Source organism: Gossypium hirsutum, chromosome D05 (genome assembly GCF_007990345.1).
Source record: "Gossypium hirsutum isolate 1008001.06 chromosome D05, Gossypium_hirsutum_v2.1, whole genome shotgun sequence".
NCBI lineage: Eukaryota > Viridiplantae > Streptophyta > Magnoliopsida > Malvales > Malvaceae > Gossypium > Gossypium hirsutum.
In genome coordinates this window covers 36080768-36106441 of record NC_053441.1, presented here as the reverse complement: position 1 = coordinate 36106441, position 25674 = coordinate 36080768, and the positions used below count along the sequence as shown (strand labels likewise).

The 25674-nt window shown below is 35.0% G+C and overlaps 1 protein-coding gene and 1 pseudogene across 3 annotated transcripts; both read left to right on the top strand.

Annotated features, from left to right (window-relative positions):
* The first annotated feature begins 306 nt into the window (after positions 1-306).
* On the top strand, positions 307-4073 carry LOC107903919 (protein NSP-INTERACTING KINASE 2-like; annotated as a pseudogene).
* A 17284-nt stretch (positions 4074-21357) lies between these two features.
* Positions 21358-24463, top strand: LOC107903920 (transcription factor BIM2). Of its 3 annotated transcripts, XM_041092925.1 has the most exons (8): positions 21428-21818; positions 22025-22109; positions 22607-22676; positions 22824-22919; positions 23234-23471; positions 23553-23619; positions 23887-24013; positions 24127-24463. In XM_041092925.1, the coding sequence occupies exons 1-8, from the start codon at positions 21695-21697 to the stop codon at positions 24220-24222; spliced, it is 903 nt and encodes a 300-aa protein (XP_040948859.1). In that variant the 5' UTR covers positions 21428-21694; the 3' UTR covers positions 24223-24463. The 3 variants fall into 3 exon arrangements, with proteins under 3 accessions (XP_040948857.1, XP_040948858.1, XP_040948859.1); XM_041092923.1 differs by having other exon boundaries at positions 21358-21818; positions 23234-23619; XM_041092924.1 differs by having other exon boundaries at positions 21425-21818; positions 23234-23619; positions 24151-24463.
* The last annotated feature ends 1211 nt before the right edge of the window (positions 24464-25674 follow it).

Sequence of the window (25674 nt, the reverse complement as noted above, 5' to 3'; positions counted from 1 at the left end):
TTCTTATTTGGTACATACAGGAAAAAATTTAAAAATTTTATGGTTTGTGGATAAGTACTATTTAAAATTTTATGATATTTAAAATTCTCTAGTATTTTTAACTAATTATTTTTACAGAAAATGGCCAAGCTGAGGGAATGTTAGGCCAGAGTACCTGCCTAACTCCACCTAGTAAAATTAAAAGAAAGAATTTTGATTAAGCATTCAATTATTATATAATTTACGGTGCTTAACAGTTAATACTTCACTTGGCTTCACAAATTGAGAAATTTCTCAAAATATCCAATTCCATAAATAAGTGCATGATTGAAACAATTTATTTTTCTCTTTATCAAAACATCATTTGAAATCATCTATATTTGGTCAGTGTAACTTAGCTTTCATATATTCTTTATCTCAGCTTTTGATTTGAACCAGCGGCAGCCATGTCACTGATCAAAGTGTCTGGTTTTCCATGGTTCTCACTGAATCCTTTTATAGGAACCAGGGGGTCCTCACCTTCTTGGCTCCTCATGTAAAAAAAAAAAAAAAGCTGCATAAAACCACCACCACCAAGAACAACAAAAACCTGTTTTTTCTTACAAGAACCTGTTCTCTTTTCTTTCTTTCTTGGAACTGCAACAACTGCTGAAGCAATGGGGTTAAGGAAAGACAAGTTTGTTTTGAATTGTGTGGCTTTGGCCTGCTTGTGGAGTTCTGCATTTGGATTGCTTTCACCAAAAGGTGTTAACTTTGAAGGTAACTGAAACCACATGGTTGTTTGTCTGAAAAAAAGAAGCGTAAAATTTCAAGTAGGAAAATGATTGTTTTTCTTTTCTTCAGTGCAAGCTTTAATGGGCATAAAAGCTTTCCTGGTTGATCCACATGGAGCTCTTGGCAATTGGGATGACACTGCTGTTGATCCTTGCAGTTGGAACATGATCACTTGTTCTAGTGATGGTCTAGTCACTGCCCTGTAAGTATTTGATGTTAAGTTCAAATGAATATATTACAAAGCTTCAAACACTACTACAGATTCAGACAAAACAATATCTGATGTTGGTTCAAATGTTCTTTTTTTTTTTTATTACAGAGGAGCTCCAAGCCAGAATCTGTCTGGTAATCTTGCCCCTACCATTGGGAACTTGACAAATCTCCAGCTTGTGTAAGTATCAATTATCAATTATCAATTCATCTGTCAAATTGTGATTTAGTTTATGAATTCCGTATGCAATGAATGTTTTTGCTTTTACAGGAACCTTCAGAATAACAATATATCAGGGAATATACCATCGGAATTAGGGAAGCTTTCAAAGCTTAAAACACTTGATCTTTCTAACAACCGTTTCAATGGTCAAATTCCCGGCACTCTATCTCACCTAAAAAGCCTGCAATACCTGTAAGTATCCAGATTGGTTCTGAACATGAGTTGTTTTGAACAAGAACCGTTTAAGACAGCTTATATTTAAACAAAGGCTATTCTAAACATGAGTTGTTTTAAACAAGCTATTCTCGATCTCAAGTATCTACAGTTAAATTATTTTGAATATGATTGGTGTGGTTTTGTTTGAATGATACCAGGAGGCTGAATAACAACAGTCTGTCAGGAGCAATCCCTTCCCCTTTGGCAAACATGACACAGCTCACTTTCCTGTAATTCACAAAATCCTGTTATATTTTTTATTTCCAAAACTGATTGATTTATCAGACAGAGTACGATAGTTTCCAACGATATGTGGGACGTGTCTGGTTTTACAGGGACTTGTCTTTCAATAATTTGAGTGGTCCAGTTCCGGAATTGCCTACAACAACATTCAAGTAAGTTTGAGTTTAGCTCTCGTCTTACTGTGTTAATTTGCCCTGTCTAAAGTATGATTCTTTTATTATTTTCTTACATATCTTTTAGTTGACACAGCATTGTGGGAAACCCATTGAGTTGTGGTGTGGGGACTGGACAAGACTGTTCCAGAACAAGACCAATGCAATTGTCTCTTTCCTCAAATAATTCACAAAGTAAGAACAATTCTCCCCCATTCAATGTTTCTTCATTTGTCCAAATCTTGAATTCTCTGTTCAATATGCTGTTTTTTTTTCAATTCATCAACCACTACTTAAAAAATCAAGATCCCAGCTTTAATGCTTTATAGAACCTTTAATCTCAAAGAATCTGTAACATCATCGATGTCAATTGAGCCAGTACATATTCGACGTGCTCTACTGTTGAGTTTAATTTTTAGTTTCCAAGTTAAAACATGCTAATTATTCTAAAATTTGCCATCACTAGTTTCTCCAACATTAGCATGATTGTTTAATTCTATCAATCTGGCGTCATATTTCTGTGTTTTTCTTTAGCCTCAAAACCTTCGGGAAGATCCAAGAGCCATAAAATTGCTTTAGCCTTTGGCTCAACTCTTGCCTCCATTTGCCTACTTATTCTTGGCTTTGGTTTCCTTCTGTGGTGGAGACAAAGACACAACCAGCAAATCTTCTTCGACGTTAATGGTTAGTAAAAAACTATATTATACATTGTTTATATACATGAAAAAGGGCTAACTTGTCTCTATCAAAACATGTTAAAAAAAAATCATCTCAGAACAACGTAGGGAAGAAATTTGTCTTGGAAACTTGAAGAGGTTCCATTTCAAGGAACTTCAGGTGGCGACTAACAATTTCAGCAGCAGGAACTTAGTAGGGAAAGGAGGATTTGGATATGTATATAAAGGGTATTTGCAGGATGGAACAGTCGTGGCTGTGAAGAGGCTTAAAGATGGAAGTGCAGCTGGAGGTGAAATCCAGTTTCAAACTGAAGTTGAACTCATAAGCTTAGCAGTTCACCGCAACCTCCTTCGTCTCTATGGGTTTTGCATCACCGCGACGGAGAGGCTTCTGGTTTACCCTTACATGTCTAATGGAAGCGTTGCCACTCGGCTCAAAGGTACTTCAATGAAGAGTCTGAGCAACATAGATGTTGGAATTTAGTCGAGAATAATGTTGTAACTTGTGTGTGATTGCAGCCAAACCAGCACTGGATTGGGGAACGAGGAAAAGAATTGCATTAGGAGCAGCAAGGGGTTACTGTATTTGCACGAGCAGTGTGACCCCAAGATAATTCATCGGGATGTTAAGGCCGCAAATATACTTCTGGATGATGATTGTGAGGCCATTGTTGGTGACTTTGGGTTGGCTAAGTTGTTAGATCATCAGGAGTCACATGTGACAACAGCAGTGAGAGGCACCGTGGGACATATAGCCCCTGAATATCTATCAACCGGTCAATCCTCTGAGAAGACCGATGTTTTTGGGTTCGGTATCCTTTTACTTGAGCTCATTTCTGGACTCAGGGCTCTCCAAGTGGGGAAAACAGCTAACCAGAAAGGAGCCATTCTTGACTGGGTGAGCTAATCTAACAATATCTACTTACGTACTTGTATCTAACACTTGAACCCCAATCCGGATAATCTAATATAGTTGGTTATTGTTTAATTATGCAGGTAATAAAAATTCATCAAGAAAAGAAACTAGAGTTGCTAGTTGACAAGGATCTGAAAAATAACTACGATAGGATTGAGGTTGAAGAAATGGTTCGAGTGGCTCTTTTGTGCGTTCAGAACCAGCCAAGTCAAAGACCCAAGATGTCAGAAGTGGTACGGATGCTAGAAGGTGATGGGCTAGCCGATACGTGGGAAGCTTCACACAGAGCTGAACCAAACAGGTCCAGAGCCAATGAGTTCTCTTCTTCAGAAAGATACTCTGACCTAACCGATGACTCTTCCTTGTTGGTCCCTGCAATGGAGCTCTCTGGACCAAGATAACATGAAAAATCTCAAAGACAGTGTAAAACGAGTTTCATGGTTCACCATGAGAGGTATGTGTTGAAATGAAGGTATTGTATAGTATACTGTAATACTGGGAAAGTGGGAATTACTTTAAATCTGTCTCATTTCTGATTGAGTACAAATTTGGATTCAAACATCAAAAACTGACATATATTTAGGTTGAGTGTGTTACATGTCCTGCTACTGGTGAATGAAGAACTTTCATGGAGATGTTTCTTATTTTAGAGTTACTTGTAATAAAAATCCTATTCAAATGTATCTGATTTCTGACAGGAAGTTTAGAGCTATGATACTTGGATTCAGGTGAGTATTGGGTATAATTATGTTTAACTTTTTAAAGATTTTTATATGTTTGGAGGGTGTTTTTATATATAAATATATTCAAATATAGATATATATTATAAACATCCTGCATTCTTCGAATAAGTGTTAATGATGCTGGCGCCATTTTGTTGTTAATAGCTGAGACTACCTGTGAGCTATAGCTTTCAATGATCACCTTTCGAAAACCTCGACTCCAGGCCACTTCCTATCCTGTAAGAATCATGTGCTCCACCCTCGGCCCATCGCCCATTATCATCCCTAGTTATGCCTCCAATGGAAAACCGCTCACCACCCAACTGCATGACGCCATTTACGTTAACAGTTTTAGAAAATGTTGCAGTGTGCATGATACTTAGCGTCCAATTGTAGCACTTGGCTATTAACTCATTAGTTTGCATGCTGAATGATGCTATTATTCCCCTTTTTCCACAAATTCCAGATTACAACACCAAAAAAATGTACCCTAGTCAGCTTCACCCTTCGACATTCCCTGCTCACTCTTGATTGGTGAACGCATTGTCTCGGCAAATCTCAATTCCATTGTTCTTGCATGGCAACCATGTCACATAAGTAAGGGTCTCCCATATATCCAGCAGACTGAATCACAGGGTTCTTCGAACAGCCCAATTCCGCAGTCCATACATCATGCCAAAATCTAATGCTTTTCACATCACCCAGTGTCCACCAAACATTTTCCTTTAATTCACTCCAAATCTTCTTAAGTCCCCGTCACAAGAAAAAAAAATAGAGCAGTTTGCTCTACTAATATGGTTAGGGTTTATTGCATCAACTCTATACTTATTTCGAAGAATGTTAACCCCCATTCGATCAGTTTTGGTAATACGACTATACCTCATCTTCATCATGAAAGCTTTATTTTGAGTGACCAAACACCATAATCCCAGACTCCCCATTTTACACCGCTGGTCTACACTGATTCCATTTCACAAGTGATCATTTTCGTTTTCCATTCGATGCATCTGTTGGAACATTTGCATTAAAACAAAAGCAAAACAAAAGCAATGAAAATCGAAGCAAAAAGAAAGAAAGAACAGCAGCCAAAATGTAACTGAAGAACCACACTAATTTTCATTCAAAAATTGAAAATATATGAGTTACAAGATTACCTTGACAGTTACCTAATGTCTTAACTGCCCCCACTAATACATGACTAATTGATAACTTAAATTACACACAAAATGGGCTGACATATCAGCCATTACATCAAGGACTAATCCTACCAACTTACTTGCATAAGTCACAAGTAAACTAAACAAAATTACATTGAAACAAAATGGACCAAGCCACTATTACATTCGGTTCAGCTCCAATGCTGCACTTCAGGCTGCTTTGCTGTTGTTAGTCTTGTTGTGAGCTTGTTGCTGGTTCCATGTTGCATTGCAGGCCAAAGTTTAACACTCCTCCTTGGACTGTATGCAACAAACACCAATTGCCCTTCTCAAAATTTCAAATCTAGTAGCTCCTAATGGCTTAGTCAGTATATCAGCCAATTGAGCTTCTAAGCTACAATGAACAAGGCTGACTTCCTTCGATTGTTCAGCCTCTCGAACAAAATGAAATTTGATCTTTAAGTGTTTGGTCTTACCATGAAAGATCGGATTCTTTGCTATGGCAACTGCAGATTGGTTGTCTACTCTAATCTCAATTGGCTTAGCTTGATCTTCATTGAGATCATGTAAGAGCTTCCTAAGACAAATGGCTTGATTAATAGCTGCAGCAGCTGCAATGTACTCTGTTTCAGCTGTGGACTGAGCAATAGTTTGTTGCTTCTTTGAACTCCAGCAGAAGACACTTGATCCAAGTGTAAAGAAATAACCAGAGGTGCTCTTCATGTCATCGACAGAGCCAGCCCAGTCATTGTCAGAATACCCTGCTAACTTGAGCTCCTTTCCCTTTTCAAACTTTACTCCATAACTTGCAGTTCCTTTGATATATCTAAGGACCCTTTTTGCTGCTTTAAGATGAACTACATCACAGTAGTGCATAAACCTTGACAAAAGGTTAACACCAAACATGATATTATGCCTAGTTGTTGTTAAGTAAAGTAAGCAACCTACCAGACTTCTATAGTGCTTCTCATCAATCTTTTCTTGATTCCCATTACTAGTCAACTTCTCTCCTTGAGCCACAGGTGTGCTGACTGTTTTGCAGTTCTGAATACAGAATTTGTCAAGAATTTTCAAAGCAAAAACATGTTGGCTAATGAAAATGCCTCGATCAGATTGATGCACTTCCATACCAAGGAAGTATGTCATAACTCCCAAGTCTGTCATTTCAAACACTTACTGCATTTGAAATTTGAATTCATCTATGAGCTCACTCTTGCTTCCAGTCACAAGCAAATCATCCACTTAGAGAGAAACAATCAACAATGTCTCACTTTCTGATTTCTTCACATAAAATGTAGCTTCACTGACACTTTTCTCAAACCCAAGCCTTGACAGGTATGTGTCAACCCTGTCATACCAGGCCCTTGGTTCCTGCTTCAGGCCATAAAAAGCCTTTCTTAGTCTGTAAACCTTATCTTCTTCTTTAACAATTTTAAATCCATCAGGTTGCTCAATGAAAGTTTCCTCCTTGAGAAAGCCATTCAGAAATGCTGACTTGACATCCAATTGGTGAATCTTCCATTGTTTCTGAGCAGCCAAAGCAAGCAAAAGTTTGATTGTGTCCAACCTTGCCACTGGAGCAAATGTTTCCATGAAATCGATCCCATACTACTAACTATAGCCTTTCACCACAAGTCTTGCTTTGTGTTTGTTCAATGACCCATCAGCATTGTATTTGGCTTTAAACACCCACTTAACACCAATGACCTTCTTGTGATCAGGCCTGCTTACCAGTTCCCAAGTCTCATTTTTGTGAATCATCTCCAATTCTGTTTCCATGGCTTTCTTCTAGTACTTATCCCTAGCAGCTTCTTCATAGTCAGTGGGCTCAACTATTTCCACATTGCATCTTTGGTAGATGTCATCAATAGTTCTGGTGCCTCTCATATGAGTATCATCAACAGCCTCATCATTTGATCCTTGTTCTGCAGGTTCAACAACAACGTCAAGTTGATCCTCTTCAATCAATTCTGTTTCAACACCATTCCAGCTCCAAACCTTCTTTTCATCAAATCCTACATCTCTGCTTACCAAAATTTTCTTTGTTGAGGGATCAAACACCCTATAACCCTTCTTAGCACTACTATAGCCAACAAAGATCCTTGGAACAACCCTGTTTTCAAGCTTGGTCCTCTTTTCTACTAGAATGTGGGCATAACAAACACAACCAAACACTTTTAAGTGTGACACAACTGGCTTAAGTCCACGCCATGCTTCAAAAGAAGTCTTGTCCTTGACAGCATGAGTTGGCAACCTGTTGTGCAAATACACTGAGGTATTGACTGCCTCAACCCAAAATTTTCTTGGCAGCTTACTCTGGACCAGCAAACATTTGGCCATATCAAGCACAGTTCTATTCTTCCTCTCACATACTCCATTTTGTTGAGGAGTATAGACTGTAGTTAGTTGGTGATGAATCCCATCTTACTCACATAGTTTCTGAAATCTGTCAGACATATACTCAGAGCCATTATCAATTCTCAAGGCTCTAATCTTACAACCAGATTGGTTCTCAACCAAGGCTTTAAACTTGTTAAATACTTCAAACACTTCTGACTTCTGCTTTAAGAAATAAGCCCAACAGAACCTAGTCAAGTCATCTATAAACAAGACAAAATACTTGTTGTTATTCAATGAAGGAGTCTTCACTGGTCCACAAACATCAAAATGTACCAATTCAAGCTTTTCTCGAGCTCTCCATGCACTATTAGTTGGAAAAGGTGATCTAGCTTGCTTACCAAGCTGACAAACTTCACAAACAGTATCACTGACTTCAACCTTGGACATGTCATCAACCAATTTCAGCTTGTGCAATAGATCAAGTGATCTGAAATTGGCATGTCCTAGTCTCCTATGCCAAAGACCAGTGCTATCAGCAAGACTAGTGTAAGCCTTTCTCTCAATTTGACTCACATCAAGCATGAAGCACCTATCAGTCATAGCTACTCTAACTAGCTCCTGACCAAGTAAGTCTTCAACAATGCAAGAACCATTTCTAAAGACCAAAGTGTACCCTTTTTCCACTAACTGACCAACACTAAGCAGGTTCTGGTCTATGTCAGGCACAAAAAGCACATCATAAATTACTTTATTACCTGAACAAGTGTTGATCATCACATTGCCTTTACCTTTGGCTTCAATCAGGTTCCCATCTCTAATTCTGATCTTTGAGGCAAAAGTCCTGTCAAGATCCTTAAACAGCTTCTCATCAGCTGCCATATGGTGTGAGCAGCCACTGCCCACTAACCAATCACTTCTGACTTTATTTGTGCTAGCAAAATAGGAGGCTGTAAAAACATGCTCCTCCTGAGCTTAAAGGTCCTCAGCAACTCGAGCCTGTTGCTGAGTGGCTTCCTTTCTTTTGTTTTTGCACACTTTCTCAACATGACCAAACTGTTTACAGGTTCTACATTAAATTTCTAGCTTATACCAACAATATCTTTCTGAATGTTTGGTCTTCTTGCAGTGAATGCATGGTGGAAATACTCTCTTGCCTTCATCTTTCCTTGGTTTTTCCCATCTGTTGTGCCAAGGTTTATTACCTTTCTGATTTGAGCTTGAGCCTTCATTGGCCTTTGCCTGGAAAGCACCTTCAGGATGTTTTTCCTGCCTATTTGCTCTCTTTGCTCAAGTGCATACAAAGAGTTTATCAACTCAGACAGTAAAATGGCTGACAAATCTCTCGAGTCCTCAAGTGATGAAATCTTTGACTCGAATTTATCAGGGAGAGTAGTGATGACTTTTTCAACAACTCTGCTCTCAATGAAGTCCACTCCAATGAGCCTTATGCTGTTGACAGTGACCATAATTCTGTCTGAGTATTGCTTAATGGTCTCAGACTCTTTCATCTTCAAATTCTCAAAGTCCCTCTTGAAATTGATCACTTGTTGCTGCCTTGTTTTGTCTGACCCCATGAACTCCTCCTTCAACTTCTCCCATGCCTGCTTAGGTGAATCACAGGCCATTATCCTAGTGAAGATTACATCTGATACTTCATTCTGCAAGCAAGACATTGCTTTATGCTTCTTGGAGCATTCTTCACTATGTTGCCTCATCTGAGCAATAGTGAGATTGGCCCTCAATAGAGGTGGTTCAGTGTCGTTTTCAATCACATTCCACAGATCGTGTGCCTGAAGGTACGTTTTCATTCTAACTACCCAAATGTGGTAGTTCTCTCTAGTGAACACAGGTGGTGGAGGTGGTGTGAAACTCATCCTGCTGAAACAAGTTCAAAGGCTTCGATTTCTCTTTTCTCCAAGCTTTTTTTACTAAAAACACAACCAACAACAAAGGCTTTCAAAGACTTGGGCTCTGATACCATTTGTTGGAACATTTTCATTAAAACAAAAGCAAAACAAAAGCAATGAAAATCGAAGCAAAAAGAAAGAAAGAACAGCAGCCAAAATGTAACTGAAGAACCACACTAATTTTCATTCAAAAATTGAAAATATATGAGTTACAAGATTACCTTGACAGTTACCTAATGTCTTAACTGCCCCCACTAATACATGACTAATTGATAACTTAAATTACACACAAAATGGGCTGACATATCAGCCATTACATCAAGGACTAATCCTACCAACTTACTTGCATAAGTCACAAGTAAACTAAACAAAAATTACATTGAAACAAAATGGACCAAGCCACTATTACATTCGGTTCAGCTCCAATGCTGCACTTCAGGCTGCTTTGCTGTTGTTAGTCTTGTTGTGAGCTTGTTGCTGGTTCCATGTTGCATTGCAGGCCAAAGTTTAATAGCATCCCAGACAAACTCTCGTACTATCTTTTCTATTTCCTTACTAACTCTCATCGGAATAAAGGAGCTCTGCATGAAATAGCTAGGGATAGCGAAAAGAATAGATTTAGCTGAAGTCATTCCACCAGCCATCAATAGTAATTTCGCATTATACCCACTAAGCTTATTTTTAACTTAATCAATGGCCAAGATAAACACCCAAGTCATCGACTTTCTGGAATCTCAATAAAATGACTAATATCTAACACCATACTCCCATCCATATTTGTAGAGTTTTTTTTCCCTTTGCATTCACTTTATGACCAGAGTAGAAATAGAACTGGGGCAACAGATTATTGACGAGGATCTTCTTGTCCTACACTTTTCAAAGGGTTAAAATTGCTAGTGAGTTGACCATTCGTTTGCATTGATTTTGTGGATATACAATGCATAACGTTTTGAACCAAACCTATCGACAAACCAACATAAAAAAGACATTCCACCGAATTTTTTCATATGCTTTCTTGAAATCAACTTTCATAAACATCCACTCTTTCCTTACCTCCCAATGCCTCACTACGTTTTCTTGCAACAAAACTTGCTTAATTTGACATCCAATTTTGGCATGATGGGTTTTGGTAAGTTAATTATCACTGTTTTAAGACTCTTATATGACACCGTACATAAGTTGGTCGGTCTAAACTGTGAAATGTCTTCTGCATCGTCACTTTCAGAATCAAAACCAATAATTTTTTCTTTATAAATTCTTCTATATCACCTATGTTGAAGACCTCTTCAATCATCTTAACAATTGAAGGCCCGATGTACTCCACTTACTCTAGTATAACTAGACATGAAGGTCATCAACACCTAACGCCTTTAAAGGAGCCACCTCGAATTGAATCATCCTTAGCTCTTCCATAATCATTCAATATTCTCTCTTGGAAGTCATGGGAATCGGTCGTGTACCGAGTATTGTTGATGAGGTTAAATATAAATTTATGAGAAACTAACGAATGCTTCAAGGCGAGTAACAATGTGACTTTCTTTAAAATTCTATTCGCCCCACTTATATTATGGTGTACAAAAGAATTAGTTTTCAAATAAACCTCAAAAATATAATGAAGTCTAAATGACTATTCAAATGGATAGTCATATCTATAATAATAAATATAATTATTCAATCGATATCTACTTGAATAATTATAAATATTTGTTGATAACTAAGTAACATAAATTTTAATTAGTTATAACTTTTTATATGTAACTATTAAAATACTATATGTATTTTAAAAATATTTCAACAGCTATACCCTTATGTAAGGATCTTGACCGTCTATATAAATTATAGAAAAAAGAAATTACAACACCGTGAAGCTTCTCTTCATCATACACCATGTACCATCCTGCAACTTCAAAGCCTTAATCTCATTGATCTACCGTCTAGCTGTAGCATAATTATGCAAAAAAAAATTAATATTTGGATTGTCATCAGCATACCAATCTGGCCACATGATCATACTTCTTGCCTTTCTTTAGGTTATTTTCAAGCTTTACTATAATCTTAAATTAAAACAGATTTGACGAAGGGTTTATTCATTATATTGTTCAAACTGTAGAAATTCAAATCCTATTTATGAGGTATTGTTAATCTCATGATTTTACTTCATAAAATGCGTAGTCTACTTTTATTATAATTCATTTTCAATTGAATTCAATAATGAAAATAAAAATTATTTTTAATAAATAAAAAATAGAATGAATTTAATTATTCGACTTTTATGTTAAAATGAATTTAACTATTCGACTTTTATGTTAAATCTAACTTTAAAATGAAACACGATTATACTTATTATACTCGCATCCGCGATAAGACACATGTCAAGTTTAAAAGACGCTGGAACAGTAAGCCTGTCATTAGCAAGCCGTGAGGTCACCTGTGCCTCACCCTCTCAGGAGAATTATCTGAACAACGGATGGTTTGATCTTCATTAGGAACATGAAGTTGTTTGGTCAGCAAATATCTTGTGGGTTCAACTGCTTTATCCCATAGAAGTTAGAATGAACAACAGGATGTGTCCTATCACAAACATCTCTCCCAAGCCCTCTGTAACAATGGTTAAAACACAAGTCCAACACGTTAATACCATATTACACAGAACCCTTGCCTATAAATACCTTTAAGAATGATAAAGAAATGATCAACTTTATGAGGATACACTCTCTATGTACTCAACTTTCAAACATTTTTCACCTCCGTTCTCTATACACTCTAGCTCTCTGCCTCGACTAGGTAAATCGACCTTCTTAGCAATTGTTCTCCTCTCTTTTTTACTTTCTCATTATTGAATATTGTATCAACAATTGGTGCGGTAAGCGTAGACAACATGAGTTCTTAAACCCAAAGTGGTACCCCAGCTGATCAAGCCAACCATATCAATAACCCAATTCACCAAGTCAACTCTTCTACTGGCTTGGGGTCTATATAGGCCCCTTCTTCTAGCTTCATTTTTGCTGGAGCTCAGCTGCAATATGCAAGAGTTCTTTTCCCCACCTTGGAACAACTGGTAAAGGCTAAAAGACTCTCTAGCCTCCAACTTTGCCACTCTTGCTGCACCAGCAGGAACTATTCCTCCAGCCACTCTAGTCCCTCCAACAGCTAAGATGCCTCAGTCATAGCCTAGCGTAACTCCTCCTGGACCTATTGGTCACATAGTCCACTACTTATAATATGTCGTAATTTGATATTTCAAATTAGGCTTCCCTATTATACTTAAGGAGCTTGTTTTCGAGCAATTTTGTGTCTTTTTCGTAGTTTTCAGTACTTTTTAGGTTTTCAATTAAATAAATATAAATACCTCATTTTAATCGTTCTTAAGACCCAAATTGGCTAATTGTGCCATTGAGGGCCCTAACGTTTGATTGAGTGTTGTAAGTACCTGTCAAAAGCCTGAAATCGTGTAAAAACATCACCAAAGTAAGGGCATCACAACTTCGAAGTAGTGAAATTGTAATATTCCCATCAATCTCGGGATTAAAGCAATCTACAATGGTATCGCAATATCCTCCTTGGGTATCACAATATCCATGTAATAAGAAAACACCTTATTTCAAGACTGACGACGATATTACGATATCCAATCCTGGGTATCGTGATATCACTGTCGTTAGGGGACAAAAAATGACACTAGAGGTAATGTTTGTCCAACTGAAGCATCAATCAGGAGAAGCTCATTCAATGGCATTTTGGTAAACAAAATGGGTCAAATTTTGCCACTAATCAGCCAAATTGGCTAAAGAGAAAAGAGGCTACACTAGGATAGTTTTTTTCTTTAGTTTCTTTAGTTTGTCTATTAGTTTTCTCTTCTTTTCTAATGTTTCATATTTTCCATCTTCTTCCTTAGCTATAAATTTAAGATTTCTGCAATTTTATTATTGTTCTTGTTGTTTCTTGTTAGTTAAGTTAGTTATTACTATATCTAGGGTTTATTTACACTTTTAGCTCATTTACTTTACTTGTATTAACATTTTCATCTTGTCTGACGGCCTACAACGCCATTTTCCATAGGCTAAACATGAGGAAGACGAAGATGGTAATTCTCACCTTCTGTATGATAACGACAATTCCTAGTCCCATGGGTGAAAGATACATGAAAGCCTATAAGAAGAAAGCCCTAGAATTCCATATAGTCTTCATACATCTTGCTAGGAAAGATCAGAACCTTTTACCTATACTAGAACTTGTTGCACATTGCATTCCCACCTTGTTGTCAAAGTCAATGTAATTGAAAAAGTGTGAATCGATTTGGAAAATCTTGAAACTAGACTCGAGACGCAACTCCCCAAAGCACAACCAACAAAAGCATAAGAGTCATTCCAGTTGTACCAAGAAGAGTCTAAAAAGGTCAGCCAAATAGCCTTGATCCTTCCCCTAAAGAAAATGAAATCTTAAAGTTCTTGTTGATAAAATGTAGGGACGTGTTTTACTGTACAACAATAGATATGCCAAGAACTCATCTATCAACCATTCAACACTTTTTAGAGGTGGATCCTAATACTCGACCAGTGAAGTAAAAGAAAAGAAAATTTTCCAATGAGAAGGTCGTGGCTACTAGAGAAGAGGTGAAGAAGCTCTTAGCTGTCGATTTCATTTTGTAGGTGACAAGAATAGGGTAATATATTGAATTTTACTGATAGACCTCAAAGGTATATATATATATATATCTATACAGTAGTAGTTACGTAGAAATCAAATTGCTAAAAAATAATATCCCAGAATAATATTCTATAATATCCCATTAGGAATCAAATTGCTAAGAGATAATATCCCATAATAATATCTTATAATATCCTATTAAGAATCAAATTGTTAAAATATAATATCCCAGAATAATATCTTAATACCCTCCTCAATTTGGAGTATGTAGATCATAAATGTCTAACTTGATCAAAAGATATACAAATTGTGGTTTACCAAGCGCCTTTGTAAAAATGTCAGCCAACTAAATGGAAGTCGGGACATAAGAAGGTGCAATCAACCTATCCTGGATTGTATCTCTAACAAAATGACAGTCCACTTCAATATGTTTAGTACGCTCGTGAAATATGGGATTCTATATAATATGTAGCGTAAATTAACTATCACAAAACAAAAGAATTACTTTAGGATGATAAACACCTAAGCTCATTAAAAAGGTATTCACCCACTTGAGCTCACAAGTGACGAAAGCCATAGACCTATACTCAGCCTCAACAGAAGAACGAGAAACAATATGGTATTTATTAGTTTTCCAGGAAATAGGAGATTGTCTCAAAAAGACAAGTCAACCAATAAGCGAATACCGAGTTAACGGATAAGCAACCCAATCCGAATCACACCACCCTTTTAAAGACAAATCACTGTTAGATCTTAAAAAATCCCTTGGCCATGAGAGTCTTTCAAGTACCGGACAATATGCAAAGTCGCATCCTAATGCTCCTACCTCGGCTCATGCATAAACTAGGATAAGAAATGAAATGAGTATGCCAAATTAGGTTTGGTCACTTTCAAATAAATCAAACGACCCATTAATCATATGTACGGCTCAGGATCAGACAAAACTATCCTTTTAGCATACACTAATTTATGATTTTGCTCTATTGGCGATCATGTGGGCTTTGCTCCCAAAAGACCTACCTCCAAAATAATATTAAGTGCATATTTCATTTGACAAAGAAATAACCCCAAAGAGCTACGAGCTACCTCTATCCCCAAAAAATATTTCAAAACACCAAGATCATTCATATGGAAGCAAGAACTGAGATAGCCTTTAAAAGTTTTCAAAGTAGCGGAATCGTTCCCAGAAATAAGCAAACCGTCAACATAAATCAACACATTAATGTGTACAGATCCCATAGTGTATGTAAAGAGAGAATAATTAAAATATAATTGAAGACATTCATACCCTTTCAATGTAGTAATAAGCTTCACAAACCAACACTGAGGAGCCTGTTTCAACTCATACAAAGACTTGCACAAACGACAAACCATTCTAAGCTTATTAAGAGAAAAAACTTGGAGAAAGATTCATGTAAACCTCTTCATCAAGATCACCGTACAAGAAGGCATTATGGACATCCATCTGATGGAACTCCCAATTTTTCCAAGCTGCAATAGCTAGAAAAGCCCGAACAATCACCATTTTTGCCACAGGTGCGAAAGTTTCATTATAGTTAATACCTTCTACCTGGTGATTACCAAAAACAACAAGATGAGCTTTAAGTCTCTTAATAATTCCATCAGAGTTATATTTAATCTTGTACACCCACTTACTACTCAGTGCTTTCTTTCCAGAAGGAATTGTCTTTCCAGGAGAAAGTGTTTCCATAAACCGAGTGTCATTATCCTCCAGAGTATAAATCTCCTTTTGCATAGCATCACACCATCCTGCATCCTTCATAGCCTCTTTAAAAGATTGTGCCTCGACCCCTGCAGTAATAGCTGCAAGAAAATTTCAATGTTTCATAGTAAATTTGTCACAATTAACATAAGACGCTATAAGAAATGGAGCACCTGAGGAAGGCTCTGAAACAGGTGAAGTGGAAGATGGAATTTTCTTTATGACAGTATGAGTGATAAAATCCTAAAGTTTTATAGGGGAAATTTCTCCCTATGCCCTTGTCCCAATTGAGGTGGATTATTACCTAAATCCCCATGTACCACCAAGTCATTGGAGGAAGAAGAAGATACCACAGGTATTTAAGAACTCGCAAGTGGCAAACTCACAGGCTACGGTGTAGCAAGCGAAGAAACTGTTGTGGGTTGTAACACCTCTGATTCACCAAAATAAGTATCAAAATTTACATTTGCACTCCCATATGGTAGAGCAACATTGTCAGACTCAATGGTTGCGGTATTTTCATCCAAATACGGAAAAATATCCTAAAAAATTTCACATCACTGGACACAAAGAATTTCTTAGAATCCATATCATATAAATACCAGCCCTTTTTGCCAAAAAGATACCCAACAAAAACACATTTTCGACTAGCAAACTTATCACCCTTAGAACGTTGATTATGAGTAAAACATAAGCAACCAAACATACAAAGGTTATCAAACAAAGGAGGGCTACCAAACAATATTTCATAGGGTGTTTTATTGTGAATAAGAGGTAAAAGAATTCGATTAATGAGATGAGAAGTAGCCAACACACACTCCCTCCAAAAATATATAGGCAGATTTCCTTGGAAACGCAAAGCATGAGCTACATTTAAAATATATTGATGTTTCCTCTCCGCTCTCCTATTTTATTGATGAGTACCAACACAATATGTTTGAAAAATAATGTCATCTTCAAGAAAATAATCCTAAAGACAATTAAATTTTGTCCCATTATCACTTTTAACACACTTTATTTGTTGAGAAAATTGACAACCAACGATAGCAATAAATAACATGAAAACTTTGCAGGCCTACTTTTCATTAGCCAATAGATATACGTAAACAGCCCGGGAGAAATCATCAACAAAAGTAAAAAAAAAATAACCCCCATAAATCACAATGAACTAACTAAAAAAAAACGAGTGGCTTTTTGTTCACTAATTGGAAAGTTATTTCTAGTTTGCTTAGCATGATGACAAATTTTACATGCTTTATTCAGACGGTCTCTAGAGTTACTAACATAAGGAAATAACTTTACTACTTTCTCAAAAGGATGACCCAATCTTCTATGCCAAAGTTCTAAAGAGGATGAAGCTTCAACTGAAACCGCTTTAACCGTCGAAACCTGCGAAAAGTAGTAAAGCCCATCCCGTCTCTCACCCACTCCAATCAGCTCCATAAAATGAAGATCATGAATAGCACATATGTTGGTAGAAAATTGGACAAAATAGTTCATACAATCATTCAATTGGGAAACCGAAATTAAATTGCAGTTTAATTTAGGAACGTAAAGAACATGTTTTAAGTGAATTTTTTCCATCAATTTAATCATTCCTTCTTGGGTAGCCACCTCTGTTTGGCCATTAGGGAGTCCTACGAAACATGCTACAACATCTCTCACATTTATCAAACACAAAAGATCACCCATAACATGATTTGAACACCTCATATCAATAATCCAATTATTCTTAGACTTGTCATTTAACCGAGTGGAAATTGATTGTTTATTACCAAACATCACCAGAAGAGAGTGTCATTGCTTAGCAGTAAAATCAGGAAGTGTCGCCTTCCCTAGTGGTGGTGAAGGAGGAGAAAAAGGCTTGCCACCAACCATTTAGAATGATGAAAGAAAGAAAGAAAATTTTCAAAAACTTTGCTCATATGCCATAACAAGAACAGGGTAATCTCTTGAGTTTTATTAATAAACCTCAAGGGTATATACCTATACAATAGTAGTTACGTAGGAATCAAATTGCTACAAGATAATATCACATAATAATATCCTATAATATCCCATTAGGAATCAAATTCCTAAGAGATGATATCCTATTAAGAATCAAATTTCTAAAAGATAATATCTTATAATAATATCCTAATAAGAGGTCACCTATCCGGATTGGGTCTCCAATGTAGTCTCGGTACCCAAGTTTGCCAATAGGTGGCGGATGTGTGTAGATTTTACCAACCTGAATAAAGCATGCCCAAACTACAGCTTCCCTCTCCCATCTATAGACTGATTAGACGCCTCTACAGGCCACCAATATATGAGCTTCATGGATGCCTTTTCAAGATATAACTAGATATTTGTGGCAGCGGAGGATTAAGAGAAAACGAATTTTGTCACCAAAGATGGGTTGTTTTGTTCTAAAATGATGCTTTTTGGTCTCAAGAATGGGGAGACTACATACCAACGGTTGGTGAATAACTTGTTTCAAAACCAGATAGGGAGATGTATGGAGAAGTACATTTATGACATACCAGTCAATAGCAATTCTATAAAGCAACATATAAATGTACAATTTCTGTATGGTTGTGCAAGTTGGTTAGGTGGATACACCTTGGTGGTCTTGCTTTGACATTCTCGCGCTTAGGGTCATACGAGGTGGTTTCACTTTGGTTGTCCCAACGAAGGGTGGGTAGTGGATTGTCTATATGTTGACTCCAACAAGGTTCATAGAGGGTCACCTGCAGATCATTCCATGCGAAGGGTTGCTCGTGGACCGTTCCTTGAAGGTTGCTTGTGAACCATTCCCTATGGAGGGTCATCTACGAACTGTCCAATAACTTGCCATGTGCCGTGCTTTAGTAAGGGTATAACACTAATTAAAAACATAAAATTAAATATATCTGAATCAATAATAACCAAGTTCCTAAAAACTATCAATTTTTTCACAAATGGGTACCTAAATCATTTTTCACATCTTGGTATTTAAATTTTTTTGTCACAAGTGCTACTTAAACTACTATTTTTTCCCAAGTTGGTACCTTAGTTAGTCCAACTATTAAGTCTATTTAAAAAAAGTCTTAAACCATGTTATTTTTCTCATTTTGGTACCTAAACTATGTTATTTTTTTCATTTTGGAACATAAATATTTTTTTGTCATAAGTAGTACCTAAACTACTTTTTTTCCTAAGTTTGTACCTTTGTTAGTTCAACCATTAGTCAAATTTTTAAGTCTATTTTTTTAAAAAATAACCAATTAAGAATTGTCAAGCGACAAAAAAAAAACTATTTTCTCACACACACACTCTCTCTATATATATATACACATTTTTTTTACTTTATTCTTTTTATTTCCTCTTCCTCTCATCTTAGGTTTCATGGTTTTGATTAAGATTTTCAAAATCGAACTGATGGTCGAACCAATCAGGTTATTAGTTCTCGGTTTGATAGATTCGTTTGACTCGATCAAATAAATTACTAAAAGTTCATCAAAATAAAAATAAAAAAATAATTTTAAAATAAAATGAACGATTCAACCGATCTATATTAGTTCGTAGGTCAATCAATTCAACTCCTATCTTCGAATTAGTACCTCGACTAGTTCCCGATCCATTTAATCCGAACAGTTGGTTCGGTTTTAAAAACATTGGTTTTTATCTATGAAAGAACTTTTTCAATCACGTTAGGTCAATCAAGCAAGCGATGAAGTTCGATAATAAAATTAATTGCCAACGTCTCAATCTCGAGAGAGCGAATTTCGAGCATTGTTAGCATTGTCAAACATTATAAAAGAATAAGAAAAAAGAGAAAATATATAAAAAAAAATTAAAGAGAGAAAAATAATGTAAAATAATATAAAAGAATTTAAAAAATTGTCTTTTCTAAAGTTTATATGATATTACAGTTTATTATTGGTTAGATTTTTTTAAATGAATATAACATTTTGGTGTAAAATGAGTAACGGAAAAATAGTTTTGATATTACTCGTGACAAAAAAAATTAAGAACTAATTTAGGAAAAATGTTATAGTTTAGGAATTAATGTCTGGGTTAAGTCTTTTATATATATATATATATATATATTAAAATGTGTCTTAAGTCTTTCTACTATTCACAAATTTAGAATTTAGTCTTTGTACTTTTATTTTAAGGATTTTAATTTTTTTTTACTTTCAGATTTCAAAATTTATATCCACTTGTTAATACTATTTTTTTTGTTAAATTGGTTGATGTCTTTTTACTTCTATTTTTTGTTAAGTTTTTCAATTTATGTCCTTTTACTCTCTTTTTTTTGCTAAAATTAATAATATTAACTTTTTCAATGTTAATAGTTGAACGTAACTTTTGAAATTTAAAAAGTAGATAGACTAAGTTCCTAAAAATAAAATAACATAAATTAAATTCCAAATTTGTGAAGATTATAGAGGCCCTTTTTGGCAATTGGCCGGTTACTGAATACAGTGGCTGGTTTGACCAACTCATTCTACTAAAATTTATTTAAAAGTGTTTGATAAAACTTAGTTGATAACTGAAAGCTTATATACGTAAAATAACAAATAAGGGCATGACACATTTTATTATTAAATATTTATTTTTTTTATAATATTTTAGTTTTTATTAGGTGAAATTATTAAAATAAAACACTATTACCAAGGAATTAAAACATCCATTCTGGAAATCAATTAGTGAATATTTTTAAATTTTTAAATAAACAAAATTCTTAAATTCCTTATTTGCAAATATTAACCTTATGGAAATTTATTAATATTAATAGTATATCAATATACTTGTAAACTATATTCTCAGTGATAATTATGTCATGTTCTTAGTATGTAAATTAGTGATAATTATGTCACACTTTTGAATAAATTTGTCAAGTAGCATATTTCATAAATTTGTAATTTTTGAACAAGCATAGTCAGATATGTCATTCCACATATCTCATCCCCAATTAACTGTGAAAAATGCTGGGCATCCCAATTTTTTTTTTATTTTGGAGGTTTTAGCTCAATAAACTCTTACAAACCTCTATCCACCAAACACTACAAGTAGATAATTTGACTACTCAATCCTCCATTTGTGCCTAAGTCAACTAAAAAAGGCTCAAAACTAAATTTACCCAACACCCTCGTAGACTTATAACATATTTTAACTTTTTTTAAAATAAGATTTGACTAATAGATGCATCAATTTGAGAAAAGAATAATTTAGATACCACTTTAATAAAAAAAATTAAATATCAATCACGAAATATGATACGATGATTACTCACTTCATTTCTTAACTATAAAATTAGAGATTTAATAAAACATATTTTATAACTAATTATTTATCTCTTTAAAAAATACCAGCAACAATAATTATTTATTAGTATGGGCGATGAACTATAATGATTTCCAAAATAAAAAAAAAACATTTAAATATCAAAAGAAAAGAATTATAATTTAGAGACTAATATGTGAGTTAAGTAAAAAAAGAAAAACAAATAAAATATCTTACATTCGGCTCAAAACTACAAATAATTATCCTATATTTATCTCCGGGTAGTAGTACAAAATTTAATGCCCAATTGAAGTAAGCCTCACGGGACATCCATGAAACTCATCCACATCACATTTCTTTCTCCACTGCTGTTCTCGCCGGGAACCAACCAACCAAGAAACACCATTTTTTCCCCTTCCCATTTTCTCTCCAATTCCTTCACTTTTTCTATCAAACCATCCAATCATCCTTCTTTTTCGATCTCCCCATTTTTGGGTTATTATTTTTTTTCATAATATTTTTGGTCGTTTGTTTTTGTCATCCGGAGAAGGAAAATAAATGAGAACAGGAAAGCAAAGTCAAGAGGAGGAAGAGTACGAGGAAGAAGAGTTTGGTTCCAAAAAACAAGGCCCATCTTCTAATCAAATTATGTCCGGAAACGCCATTAACAACTCCAACAAAGGTAATATTAATTTGGATCCCACTCTTTACCCCCCCAAACCCAGATCCCCTCCTTTCCGTTTCTTCTTTATTATCACTGTTTTTTCTAGATGATTAATGATTGTTTGTTAATGGGTTTTGTTGAATTTTGAAATCTGGGTATTCTTTGGTACCTGATTTCTGGGTTTGTTTTGTATTTAAATTTTTTTTCTGGTTATTTGGAAGCAGGTGGGAAGAACAGTGATAAGGCTAACGCTATAAGATCGAAACACTCGGTTACCGAGCAGAGGAGGAGGAGCAAGATTAATGAAAGGTATCTTCTTTTCATTTCTTCCAGTTTGAATTTCATTGTATTTTTTAAACTGGAAGCTTTTAGTCATACCCTTTAAGTAATTCTACATTTATCGAGTTAAAAGTCATAAATTGCATGTAAATGGCTTGGGGTAGGCTGACTAACTTTATTAGCTTTGGTTTACTTTGTGGAAATTTTGATGATTGAAAAGAAAGTGGATTTTCTAGTTAACAAACTGAACATTTGTCAAAGACTGTGTTTTAACTTGAAATGTTACCAGAAATTAACATGCTATTGGTTATGTGATGGTGAGAAACGATAGTGGATTGAAGAGTGTTTGCTTGTTCCTTTCCTTGCTATGAATTTAAGTACTTGTTGTATGTAAAAGGCTTGGAATCGGAATTTAAGTGTTGTCGAATTACTGCAGCTTTATTATGGATTCAAGAGAGGGTGTGAATCGATGATGCTCGCTTTACTAAGTGAATAGTAATACTGATAAGCTTTCTGATGCTTTTTAGGTTTCAAGTATTGAGAGATATAATTCCGAACACCGATCAAAAAAGAGATACGGCTTCATTCCTGCTAGAGGTAGGTTGTGAATCTGGGAAATCCTAAACTTTCAAATACTTTATGCATGTCCAATTTTGTTGATTTTGCATCAAAAACTTCCGTTTACTTCATTAAGACTATTCTGCTTGAAAATTTTGTCGATATCGGATCAATGTTCTTTTGCAGGTGATAGAGTATGTCCAATTTCTACAGGAGAAGGTTAAAAAATATGAGGGTTCATACCAGGAATGGAATTCTGAGCCCGCAAAATTAATGCCATGGGTAAGATCTTGTATGCTTTCTATCTACGGGGTTTAGCAGTTAATTTGCAGTTTAAAACTATGTTGTCCGGACTCAGGTTTCTCAGATACTAGTATGGGTATGTTTGATGTGCATGATATTTTACTGGGCTAATTACTTATGGGGAATTCGATTTAGCTTGTTAATGATGTACATGATATTTTACTGGGCTTAACACTGGATTTTTCTTTTACATCCATTTAATCTCGGGACTAGCACATTATTTATTTTCAAAGTGTTAATTTCTTGTGTTAGTAAGTTACATGGTTTTGAAGGTTTTGCTTACTTTATTATAGAGAAATAGTCACTGGCGTGTTCAGAGTTTTGTCGGTCAACAACAAGCTATTAAAAATGGTTCTGATCCGGGGTCAGCATTTGCCGGGAAGTTCAATGAGAATAACATCAATATCAATCCCACGATAATCGCAAGTGCACAAAATCCTGTAGAATCTGATCCTGTCAGAGACACTATGTCCAAAGCTATGGATCAGCAACCAGAGTTGGGAAGCAGGGGAATGCCTCTGCCCATCCAAGGTGATAATATGCTTGTGCATCCCCTTCAGAGACCAGTCTCTGAGGCTCAACCGACTGAGTGCTTTATTGGCAATGATACAGTGAACCAACAGGAAGATCTGACTATTGAAGGAGGAACAATTAACATCTCTAGTGTCTACTCCGAAGAGTATGGGATTTCCCACCCACTTGCAAACTTTTACATCACTGCTCATGTTGATGAATATATTATGAATTGTTCTGATAGTTTACATCAGCAATAGTTGTTCCACATACAACAATAGCTTCTATAACATTTGAGGCCCGAACGCTTATCATATGGATCTTTTTGCCATTGTTTGGGGATCGGATATAATACTTTCCAGCTTAAAATCGCATTAGGTTTAGGGTGCTGAACTATAAATTGATAACGTTTATGGATTCTGATATTGACCAGGTTATTGAACTCTCTGACACAAGCACTGCAGAGTGCGGGTTTGGATCTGTCACAGGCCAACATCTCTGTTCAGATCGATCTCGGAAAGCATGCTAATAGGGGGCTAACATCAGGAACATCGGCCAAGGTATGACTGAAACAAAAGATCTTGGCCACTTCATGTTGGTTGATCCCCGTTATAGGGTTTATTAGAGAAATTAGTCTAGATACAGAGCAAAATCGTTTTCAATATTTTGACAGGATCCGCAGAGTGCCCCATTTCAGGCAATGACCCATCATAGAGATGTGAGCAACGGAGAGGAATCCGATCATGCTCAAAAGCGGATGAAGAAATGAGATGAGCAAGTTGAGAATTTTTGGCTTCTGTTGGGTTATTCCTTGTGTCATTTTTTAAGCTTCATTTGGTTAATGCATATGCATGCATTTTTAATATGAGCAGTTCCCCACGATGTTATCTATTTATATGGAGTGGTTCCTCGGGTTTCTGTTGAGGGGATGTCAATGTTTGACCTCTATTATCATGGATGGATGTATCATTCATATTGTTTTAAATATATAAATTTATATTTGTATCCAATTCTCCATGTTTGGTATATAACCTTAGTTGCATTCCAGCATTTAATGATTGATAAGCGATTCATGCTTTTTAATCAAAGATTCAATTGTTTGTTTTAATTGGGTTGAATAATTTAGAAATCAAGCAATTTTTTAAACTAATTAATTATACTAACATGTTAGAGATGGTAAATTATGAGTACTAAAATAAAAATGAATTGGGTTCAAATTTCATTATATTCATATTTTTATTGATGTTTGTTAAAATAAAAGGATTAATATATTTTATTTAATTACGGAAGGACTTCTAATCGAGTTGGTGTCTAGTTGACTCGTGATACCAACTGAGTCAGAAGCTTAAATAGAAGTATAGATACACAAATATATAAATAATTAAAACACAAATATACTTATTAAAGTTTCACATAAAAACTAAAAATTGATTTAGTTTAAATAGTTAATGAAAAGGTTTTACAAGCATGATTTCCTTACTTCAAATTTCTTTATAGATTACTTTTTTATTGATATATAAAAATATAAAAAGACAAAAACATTCACATAATTATATATTTTACTTCGAAAATAAAATGATTTTTTGGTAATTTTCTAACTGCGTTAGAACCTGATTGACGGGTAGCACCAACTCAATAAAAGGCTTAATAAATAGTATAGATACACAAATATATATATATATATATAATAGAACACAAATATGCTTATCAAAATTTTATATAAAAATTAAAATTTGCTTTAATTTAATTGGTAAATGAAAAAGGTTTTATAGGCATGATGCCCTTGGTTCAATTCTCATTATGGATAAATTTTTATTAATTTATAAAAATATAAAAAAACGAAAATATCAATATAATCATATAACTTATTTTGCAAATAAAATGATTTTTTAATAATTCCCTAACTAAATTGAGACTCATTGATAGGTGACACCAACTCAATAAAAAACTTAATAAATAGTGTAAATTAACAGTGTACCAAATAATTACTCAAAAATATTACATATATCTTTTTAGATGACAACATATCCAAATTGTTATTAAGTTTTTCAAATTTTAGGCCTTCTCAAATTTTTTTGGAAATTCTAACCTTTATGAAAATTTTGAAAATTTTAATTAAATTCCCTATTTTAAAAAAAAATTGTTTTTTTCCAAAAATTTTAAAATTTTAGTTAAATCTCTTTAAATTTTTTAAAATTCTCAATAAATTTCAAATTTTTTT